Source organism: Dysidea avara, chromosome 10 (assembly GCF_963678975.1).
Source record: "Dysidea avara chromosome 10, odDysAvar1.4, whole genome shotgun sequence".
Lineage (NCBI taxonomy): Eukaryota > Metazoa > Porifera > Demospongiae > Dictyoceratida > Dysideidae > Dysidea > Dysidea avara.
The window spans coordinates 6,392,548-6,403,249 of NC_089281.1; the positions used below are offsets into that span (position 1 = coordinate 6,392,548).

General features: G+C 37.8%; 2 protein-coding genes across 13 annotated transcripts; both read right to left on the reverse strand.

Moving 5' to 3' along the window:
* Positions 1 to 5,017: 5,017 nt before the first annotated feature.
* Positions 5,018 to 5,953, reverse strand: LOC136268821 (holothin acyltransferase-like). The gene has a single exon (XM_066064283.1). It carries the CDS (start codon positions 5,951 to 5,953, stop codon positions 5,018 to 5,020), a length of 936 nt encoding a protein of 311 aa, XP_065920355.1.
* Positions 5,954 to 7,824: 1,871 nt separating this feature from the next.
* Positions 7,825 to 10,317, reverse strand: LOC136269243 (uncharacterized). 12 transcript variants are annotated; one of them, XM_066064757.1, is made up of 9 exons: positions 9,813 to 10,309; positions 9,552 to 9,758; positions 9,411 to 9,503; positions 9,120 to 9,224; positions 8,777 to 8,841; positions 8,685 to 8,713; positions 8,502 to 8,594; positions 8,037 to 8,101; positions 7,825 to 7,977 (listed from the first exon to the last, which is right to left on the reverse strand). In XM_066064757.1, exons 4-9 carry the CDS (start codon positions 9,128 to 9,130, stop codon positions 7,902 to 7,904), a joined length of 339 nt encoding a protein of 112 aa, XP_065920829.1. In that variant the 5' UTR covers positions 9,131 to 9,224; positions 9,411 to 9,503; positions 9,552 to 9,758; positions 9,813 to 10,309; the 3' UTR covers positions 7,825 to 7,901. The 12 variants fall into 12 exon arrangements, 11 of the variants coding, with proteins under 11 accessions (XP_065920829.1, XP_065920828.1, XP_065920836.1 ...); XM_066064756.1 differs by having other exon boundaries at positions 9,347 to 9,503; XM_066064764.1 differs by having other exon boundaries at positions 8,502 to 8,634; positions 8,777 to 9,069; positions 9,813 to 10,307.
* Positions 10,318 to 10,702: the final 385 nt, after the last annotated feature.

A 10,702-nucleotide genomic window follows, 5' to 3' on the forward strand; every position in this document is an offset into this window, starting at 1 on the left:
ACACGAAATCCAACTTGGTGTAGCAAGTGCGAGATCGAGATACTCTAATAGAGCAGTCACCCTGAAGAGAATTCAAAAGATCAGCTAGAAACAAGTATCCTGTATAGAGATCAGCTACAAATAAATCACCCTGTAGAGAGTTCAGTAACAAAAAATTCACTCTGTAAATAGATCAGCTAGAAGAAGTTACCTTGTAGGGGGAAAGAGATAGTTCAGCTAGAAGAAGTCACCTTGTAGAGAGTTCAGCCACAAAGAAACCACCATGTAGAGAGTTCAGCTACAAACAAGTCACCCTGTAGAGAGATCAGCTAGAAGAAGTTACCTTGTAGAGAGTTCAGCTACAAACAAATCACCCTGTAGAAAGATCATCTAGAAGAAGTCACCTTGTAGAGAGTTCAGTTACAAAGAAACCACCATGTAGAGAGTTCAGCTACAAACTAGTGACCCTGTAGAGACATCAGCTAGAAGAAATTGCCTTGAAGAGAGTTTAGCTACAAAGAATCCATCATGCAGAGCGTTCAACTACAAACAAGTGACCCTGTAGAGACATCAGCTAGAAGAAGTCACCTTGTAGAGTGTTCAGTTACAAAGAAACAACCATGTAGATAATTCTGTAATAAATATATGAATTATATATATATATATATATATATATATAAATTGTACATTTACTGATAAAATCAGAAATATTTAAAGTATTTAACATCTGCTTCATCTTTTTTTTCTTCCTGTGGTAAAGAAAAAAAATAGGTTTAAAAAGTCCCAAAGCTGGCCATATATAGGCTGGCTTTGGGGTATACAAATGCAAAAGAAGTGAAATCTAATCCAAAACAGCCAAGCTGTAAAAAAAGAGTGCAGCCCTCAAAAAGGCTATGGTGAAAAAAGATGTGAAATCCAAGGTGGTGGGCTGTGATGGTAGGTTAATGGTAAAAATTTTAATAACGACAATTCAGGTGAATTTTGTGCCAAGACCAAGCGGCACCAAAATTCACCTGAATTATCATTATTAAAATTTTTACCATTAACCTACCATCACAGCCATTTCTTGGCTGCCACCTTGGATTTCACATTTTTTTTTCACCATAGCCTTTTTGAGGGCCGCACTCTTTTTTTACAGCTTGGCTGTTTTTGGATTAGATACTGATTTTTTGAATACGTTTAGTTAAAAGGTAGACATATCACCTCCCTTTACAGCAAGTTCACTTGAAACCAAACACAAACTGTCAACCATGCATACCAAACACGTGCACCTCCAAAATAATGTTGCAGGTGTTAATGCCACTAATAGCTTTTGTAACAGCATTTTAAACTTCACATCGCAATGGTCTACTGAAATGATAAAATCCTATACTGAGAGGTGATCATTTGCTGCTATGTGTATATATTAACTAGATCATGCAGTATGGTAGTATTGCATAGAAGGTTTGGGCAAGAATATCATCCAAAAACCAGCTTCACTTTTCCCAGTTTCATAACAGAATCTTCTGCTAACTGACTGATGCCTCTAGCCAAGCATAACTCCACTATGGATAAGACTACAGGCTTGATTTCTTCACTGTTCGATGGCACTTCGATTTAGACCAAGATGTGCCTTTATGTCAACTGCAGCAACTACAATCATGGACCTACCTTTGTCCTCATTTGTGCCCCATTTATTTCTCTGCTATATAGTTGATTGGTAGTAACTCATGACATGGCTTCAGTGCTTTATTTTTCATAGTGTGAGGCTGGATAGTTTGCAGAGACACTTCTCATACTGATATTCACTTGTAATGCTGTGTATCTGATGGAACATACGTAGCTGGAACTGAAGTTAAAATAGCCACTTCACATTTGATAGTTGGGGCACACGTTCAACCATAATTTCCTTAGTGGCTGGATTGTTTGCAGAGGCACTTCTTGTACTGTTCTTTATTTGTAAATCTGTACAACAGCTAGGTGGAACAAAGCTGAAAAAGAAATGGAATGGTGACTTGGCATATCAGTCATTGATAATTGGGTGTGCATTCAGTCATGTGATTAATGTGTCTGGCCCCATTCTTTCCTGTGATGTGGTAATGAATTATGTTACTGCAAAAGTAGTAAACAAACCAGTGTAAGGAAAATTAGGAATCACAGATAACATTTAAAAAATGAAACAGGAGAGGACATGCATCTACACCTGCACACTAGTTGACATTTAATCCCTACTTCAGTATACTAGTTGCTCAGAGTGGATTCCCTTCTTTGTGCCCCTCCCCCTGGATCTACTTCTGAGTCAAACGTATAGTTGAAGGAGTTTGAAGAAGGTCACAAGTTAGTTCTCATAGTAATTGGTACCCAATTAGCGTTGTGCTTTTATTCATGGCCAGTAAAGTGCCTCTGATATTGACATTCATTGACCATCAAAATGCATTTTGGATCCTTCCCACACCAGTACATATTTGGTATATGTGCTAGAGAGAGTATACATTCAAGTTCCTTCCTATTTTGTTTCTTACATAGCAAAGGCTTAATTTCTATAATTTTGCTGGTGAAATTGAATAATATGTATGCATTATTGGTTGCTTGCTTAATTCTGTACCTCTTAATATCACAAATAAGAGATAAGGTTTTCCACTAGCATGAATGTTAACAATACAATAACATAGATCTGACAATAAAGATATTTTATATACACTCTTCAAGTTTCTGCATACTGAGCTGTTATCTTTGAAAATTTGATGCAAAAGGCCAAATATAATGCAGCCTCCAAGACAGGTTGTCAGAAAAACAGAGGAGGTTGGACATGCTTTAAACGCTGCTAAAATAATTTTATATGAAGTGGAGTAAACAGTAGTCTTGATATAAAACGGTGAAACATCGTCATTTTTGTTTATGATTATGTACATTATCAGTGCAGATGAAGTTATATGTACAAAAATGGTTTGGTATTTTCACCCAAAACCCTAAACGCTTTTAGCAGTACAGAATGAGATTTATCAATGGAATACTCCAAACTGAATTATTTATTGTGGTGTGTGGAATATTTAGGTGTATTAATTAACATACATGCACTCCAGTGTGACAATGTGATGACAGATGCTTCTGGAACCCCAGTTCAGTCAACTATGGTTAATTTGTTACCATAGCAACTTAATCACAGTACTAAAAAACACTATATTGGTGCTTTGTTGATTAATAACCATATAGCACACTCATGATAAACTTGGTGGCAACATATTTTAATTACTTATATAGGTAGATCACTATCACAAGGTGAAAACACCATCATAAAACCTTCATGCTATGTATGTCCAGTTAGCTCTGAACTCTGATGTAATGCATTAATGAGACCCTATCCATTTTATGGCATTGCAGAAGGAATATGTATCAGAACAAAATACACATGTCAAGTATACGTTTTTAATTTGCATGTCAAGAGTACTTTTGTATAAATTGTACCACTTTTGAAGACCTGCAGAAGCCTTCATGTTGCCTGTCTTTGGTACCACAATTTTCAAGGCACTACTAGCTATTATCAATCCCATCTAATGCAACTTAGCCACAGATAAAATAAAATAATGTAAAGCCTTTGTAATAATGCAGAAAATGCGCTGGCATGCAAGCGATTGACTGTAGGTTGTTTTGGACTAGCAGTATAGCTTAGTTTTGTGTATGCAATGGATGTTTTCACGTATGTAGCTACATCAGTTAAAACATAAACACAATGCTAATAAATTTCTGGATTCAAAACCAGCTGGACATATTAATTATCTACTTCCTAAGTTTAGTAGGATGGCTTATGTATGCAAGTAATGATGTATGTTTTTCAAGTGTGAAAGGATTTCACTGCATATCCAGCATTTCTATTCAATTATCCTGTGGTTTGGTGATATATAGGTTTATGGTAATATCCTTGAAGGATTCTATGCCTACAAAATCAAGAGTAAATAATAAAAAAAGAGAGAATGTCTAATTCCAGTATGGGTCATCAAAAATGACAACCACAAGTCCACAGGCTTCCCTTGAATTTACAGGAAGTGTGTTAATATGCATTGGCTTGCATACACTATAAACTTTCAAGGGGCTATTCAAAGTCACCACCTCCTAAAGTGTTAACTCACTCAATCAGCACTTATATCATAAGCGTGAATTTACTATAATATCCAGAAAGACTTTTGGCTGTCATTTTTGATGGCCCATACTGGAGTTAGATACTCTCTGTGTTTTATCATTTATACTCTTGCTACAATAGCCATAGCATTTCAAATTCAATATACATTAGCTATATAACTACTTAGTCTCGCGTGGCCAGACCACTTTTCTCTTAGTGACTAGGTAAGGGGAAAAAAGGGTATAGTAAAACAGAATAATTATATTGATCAAATGTGTGGCAGATTAAAAAAACAGCATTTTGTGGATGTAAAAAATGGCTGTATAACTTTACTTGAAACAAAATCAGACTGCATATGGTTCTTAGCATGAGACCTATTATTTCACATCGAATTTTAACAGTTCAAATTATTCCTAATTTTTGGTCATGTCACCAAAGGCCAAATCTGAGATGCCCAAAATCTTTCTAAGGACGTGTCCTAATACTGTACTGAATTTCACGCTACTCTCTATTCATCAAAACAGTCACAAATCTAAACTGTAGATATGGATAGCTGAAAATACCCAGGGAATTGTTGGATTATATATTGACAAGGATTATGGTTACATCAATATAAACCCACAAATCTGGCCTTATTTTGACTCATTCACTCACAAAACAAGAAGGCATTGCTATCATGGTTACATCACAAATCTCCATTTTTATTCACTTGCTAGTGTTAAGAGAAGTTTATTTGCAACTCGTCAATTTGCACAGCATTGTCCCTGCAAAACAGGCTTACGTATACATGGGAACCAACTCATGCTTTGGTTCAAGCTATTAATATATTTTTTTCTTTGTATAGTAATTAACAAAAATATTAAACAATCTACAAAACCTAATATAAATTGAGTGTCTTATCACGAAAATTCACACACACTTCCTGCAAGAGACAGCAGTATATTAGCCATAGCCTGGTGAGTGTATTGCAATGACTTTGCTTATGTCAACTTTAGGCTTCTTACTGCACATGCGTGGAAAATTATGATCGCACTTGACTCCAAAATCACTTTCGATCATTTGAATAGCATTTGACCCGCCTGTTGGGATACACATTCTTAGGTTCTTTGATGATGTCTGGCTGCTCATAGTTTGGGCTGCTGTGTAAATCAACTTCTTAGCAATTTCCAAGTTATCTGAATACAACGGACCAACGATAGCATCCTGTTTATCTACACCCTCTCTTATGGTGATACATCCAACAACATCATTCTCATTTACTGCTACCCAAGTAAAGCTTTCAGGAAGTGCCACCCATTTCTTTAAGAAGACCGACCGACTAAGACCGTACACCTTTGCACTATATTCGGCATATTTCTCAAACTTAATTTCACTTAGTGGCTTAGTGGAGACATTCTCAATGTTTTCGGTCACCTTGTACTTCTCTGCAATTGCCAACAGAGGTATAATATACTCTCTGTTGTCCCACTCAATATTTAGACCCAACGACCCATATTGAGAAATCAGACTAACAACAGAATCTAAACAAGTGTTAGCACTAGTGTCCCTGCATTCCCACATAGCATTCCAAATCTTCAATCCATATCCCTTTCCTCGAAGCGATTTCTCCACAATGAAAAATGTGATAAAATCCATCAAGTCAGTACTGCCGCCATCTTTTCCGTACGTAAACAACACAACGTGTCCTATCCTCTTGCCGTCAAGAAATCCAAAGAAGACCTTAGCATCCAGGTACGGTGGGCCGCCGTACAGGTGTTTGATATCACTAGGGCGTGTGTAAGGATCCCATCCCTCATCCGTTGTCCATTGCACTAACGAGTCTAAGTCTTCTTGTGTCAATTCTTGCGGAGATTTTCTCTGGACAACAAAATTCGCCATGTCGATCAATCAGTAGCTAGCACGGAATTCGCTGCGAATTTTCAATCGTCTGCTTGACACTTTGAAGTAACTCGCTCCACAATCGGTTTTTATTTTATTTTTATGTACTTGACCGCAGGACTTGCATTACGTATCCAGGTCAAAAGTTCAAAGGACTGAGGTCAATGAACTGATAGAGTTCATTTCACCATAATATGCATGGTTTAGAGTTCATGGGGCGGCAGTGGCTAAAAAAAACTATTTTTTACAACTACCCCAAATCTGAGATGGGGGGGATATCTATGATATGAACATAGAGTCGCGCGGCCAAGAAACTACAAAGCGCACGCCCAATTAAAAGACGCGCGGCCACTACTGTGAGTTAGGGCCGGTTTCGCAATATTAGTCCTAGATTACGCAACATCTCTCAATAGATTTTTTTTCACCATTTGTCATCAGTTTTTTTGTATTGCGTTACGTGATAAAAAAATCTTTAGGAGTCGTCATCATAGTTTTCTTGCGACCTCGCTTAAAATAAAAAAAAACTAACCATCGCAAAATAAAAAATAAGCGTATTTCACTTTATTTCTCTACCTTATGTTACATGAGAGATAACCATCATTAACAATTGTGATGAAAAGATGTACAACAAAACAAATAGGCATGTGAAACCTCGGACAGCATGCGAACACAAAAAGTAGAGGACTACACTGTGGGCGTGGCAAGGCAAAAACAACAACAAAAAAGACTAATTACTGTAATTACAAAAATAAAACTGTCTAATTTGTGCACCACTCTGTACAGTTTCGTGCTAGAAAAATTCTCTGAGAGGCAGAGATACTGGCAGAGGCAGCAGCATCTAACCATTCCTTAATAATGTGCTTCGAAATCCTTATATCAGCTTGAACAAAGTTTAACAAACTAGATAAATTCTTGATGGAAGACACTTGAATTCTTTCGTAACCTGTTCTTCGTCACTGAAAGGGACTGTAGAGTAGACTCGATGCGGCGAGGACGGTGACGGCCGTTGCCGCGGCAGTAGGGCGATTTAGTGAGTCCATATTCCAATAGGAGATCACCCACGATATTGGAAAATTGTTCCACCGCTTCAGTAGGGAGTAAACCATCGCTGCCAAGGGAGTGGTGAAGCCAAGCCAATCTATCACGTAGAATTCCGTCGAGTTGTGACCAGCAAAGCGAGGTGGCATGTTGCCAATGGCGAGAGAATTCAGCCGCCATGCTCGTCACATCACGTGAACTCAAAAAAAAAAAAAAAAACTACTGTCACGTTATACCAGTCAACATAGCCGTGTTTGTATAGTCCATCTAGCACTGACATTATCCAATCCTGGTTTGCCTATACGCGTATTTTCTTCAATCAAACCTCTATTCCTACAATAACTTTTAAAGACACGACGTGGACACAAACTCTAATGCCTGATAAACAAGTAGTGACAGCGTGCTGAACCGTAAGTTCCCTAGGGATGGCGTTTTAAGCAGAAATCTTTTAAATTCGATTTAGTGCCACACCCCATGCGAGCGTTTATAAATCGCCAGTTGTCTTATGGTGTGAAGAACAAAATCACTAGCGAAGGTGCTTTAAGCATACTCTTCAATTCTCTATTTACATGTAATTTTTAATAGATTAACTACAAAGGCCAATAAGGTGAATACAAAAGGTAACAAGCCTTTAGGGGTTACCACCTCTATGTAGTGTGTACCATGTAGCTTGTGTTGTGGCTTTCATTAAGTATTATGCACACACAAATAGTGCAACAAAATTTTGTAATGGATTGCTCGGATGTGGTTCGTGGTGTTGTGGCTCGAATGTGGTTCGTGGTTTGCCAGTGACCATGTATGAGTTGGGGTTGTTCCACACAACTTACACAATATTCAAATTTCATGATGGCCATGAAAATTTCTTGCCATATGGTAAACATACAACAATGTGTAACAACGTTAATCAACATCACATCAAGACTTGACTAAAAATAGTTCCAACAATAGTGATGATTTCTTGTATGTCAGCATGACGATACTGAGACCTGTAAAAGAATAAGTAGGCACTGAAGTTAACCTTAAATTAAACACTCATGCAACTGACCTGGAACATCGGTCGCAACACCAAAAACACTTGTTTCGATATCTGATGACACAATCCAGCAGGCACTGAATTAAAAGAGAATGTACAAAAAATCAATATGCCGGGCTGTATTCAAAATGAACAAAAATTATATCCCAGGCTAAGTGAATGAATAACATAACTGTTGGGTAAGCATGTCAAACCTGAACATTAGGACATTAGTCAAACAAAAGTACGCTATCACAACTTGGTCATAATACAATGTTTGTACCAATGGACTTCACACTGGTTGCCCAAAAATTGTGCCATTCCGGGACAACAGCATAATTATGAAACAAATAGTTACTACAACACAGAAGGCTTACTGTTGCACTGTCTACACTGATATACCATAATTTAAAAACATAACAGGTGGGTATTAAATACAATACACTTAACATCTGGGTACTAGGAAAAAATCACTAACATCACAACATGTAAACTGACCTGGAAATTAACACCCTTGATGCCACTACAGTCTACACTGGATATTTGTTTGAACCCATCAACACTATACCCGATACATCTGAGTAGACTGACCTGCAAATTCACATCACTAGTATACAGTGATAATTGATAACTACAAAAACAACAATTGCAATAATACAATTCTTCTGTACGTCAACTGACCTGAAATTCATGACACTCAATACCGAGACCTGTAAAAGAATAAGCAGGCACTGAAGTCAATCTTATTAAATTAAACACACATGCAAACTGACCTGGAACATCGGTCGCAACACCAAAGACACCTGTTTCGATATCTGATGAAACAATCCAGCAGGCACTGAATTAAAAAGAGAATGTGCAAAAAATCAATATGCCAGGCTGTACCAATAAAGGATGGATAATCAAAATGAACTAAAAATATATATATCCCATATGCAGGTTAAGTGAGTAACATAACTGTTGGGTAAGCATGTAAACCAGAACATTTGGTCATTAGTCAAACAAAAGTACGCTATCACAAACTGGTCAGTGATGCTATCACAAACTGGTCAGTGATAATTGATAACTACAAAAAGAACAATTGCAATAATACAATTCCTCTGAATGGTAACTGACCTGAAATTCATGACACCTGTATCTTTGTTCTTGCATGGTCTCAACTTGCATATGTACCATGATCACATTCAACTGCTAGTGGATAAACCAGTATGACCAGATGGCCTGCAAAAACCAACAAGCAGGTGTTAAATACAATACACCTAAAGCCTGGAATATGAAAAATATTATATAAGCATTATTCCACACTGATATAGTAATAGATTATAGGATGTTGTGGAACTTGCCTAAACATGTAAACTTGAACATGAGGACAACTGCATAATCTGGACACTTGGAATTGTCCAATACCTGATGAACAAGTTGGTACTAATGACATTCACTTCAACTTGACATTTTATCCCAGCTGGGTGAATCTCTAGTAAAAAGGTGTTTATTTTCCATCTGCAACCAAAGTTATACATTTCCGTGGTTGAGTGTACATAAACTGACCTGGAAAATCAGTATGCCATAGGGGTATGGAAATGGTTCCTTTCCTTCTGTAGTTACATTACTTACAGCTGACTGGTAAATGATCATCAATGTCCCTGTGGACCCCAACAATGAGTATATCAATAACTTCACAAGTTGGAATGAATTTCCTTTCAACATGTGGTGGAATGAATTTCCTTTCAACATCTGGCGGACAGGTCAAAAACCCTATCGCACAAACACGGTGAATCAGTATGTGGCGATATGACACGTTGCACAAACTTCACTCCTCGTTTCGTTAGCATGCATTCAAGACCGGCATATGTCATAGAGTACCGGCTCAGTATTCTTGACTCTTCTTCAAGCGTTGCTCAAGCGATGTAGTTTCTCACGAGGGGCTCGAGTTTCTCATTAAAGTCGAGCCGATTAAAGTACGCCTCACCATCCAGTTACATTCTTAAACCATTCAATTTAAAACCACGTATCACGAGTGTCCGTTTAAGGTAATTAGGGACTTTCCACGAGATTTCCCCTAAATAGATCACGTGTTAGTTGTCAATCCGGTGGATTCTGGTGGTATACATGGTTCAACAATGCGGTAAGTATACTTTAATACAGTATAAGCTGTCAATAATTGTTTGTGCACTGCTAAACTAAGTTATTTTTGTGTGATAAGCATGCTTGAGGAAGGGTCTGGGGGACGAGACTAATGTTTTGACAGCAGTTGATGATGGCCAGGCAAAGAACTGCGAGAAGAACTACTGTGATAGTGTGATAGTTGGGAAAAATTCCCACCCCTATAGCTCTGGGGCATTAACTAGCATTATCTACAACTACTGTATTATCCAGGCCAAGAATAAAGGTGAAAGTGGTAGTAAGGCTCAATCCTATTATTCTGCTGAACAGGCAAGGGAGTCTGGGACTCTGGGGACATGCTCCCTCAGGAAAGTATAAGTACTACAACTTTTTTGTTTTAATTGCTTCAAGTATAAAAATTTCAGTCAAAAGGTGATGATCAAGGCTCTGGTCTTATGCACTGGTTGGAGTGGTTGTATGGATACTGCACTGTGACATCCTTGAGGGGTTAGTGCTGGCATTGTCCATGGCAATACTATTCCATCTCCCAGAGTCTTGATGATTGAGTCCTCCATTCCTTTCTCTGCTGCTCCAAT

What these genes read in the sequence shown, in the direction of transcription:
- LOC136268821 (XM_066064283.1), bottom strand. Translation starts at nt 5,953, where the DNA reads ATGGCGAATTTTGTTGTCCAGAGAAAATCTCCGCAAGAATTGACACAA.
- LOC136269243 (XM_066064758.1), bottom strand. An exon ending in TGTTGCGACCGATGTTCCAG is followed by an intron (nt 8,714 to 8,776) that starts GTCAGTTTGCAT and finishes ATTCTTTTACAG; the next exon opens with GTCTCGGTATTGAGTGTCAT. An exon ending in TTGAGTGTCATGAATTTCAG is followed by an intron (nt 8,595 to 8,684) that starts GTCAGTTGACGT and finishes GTGAATTTGCAG; the next exon opens with GTCAGTCTACTCAGATGTAT.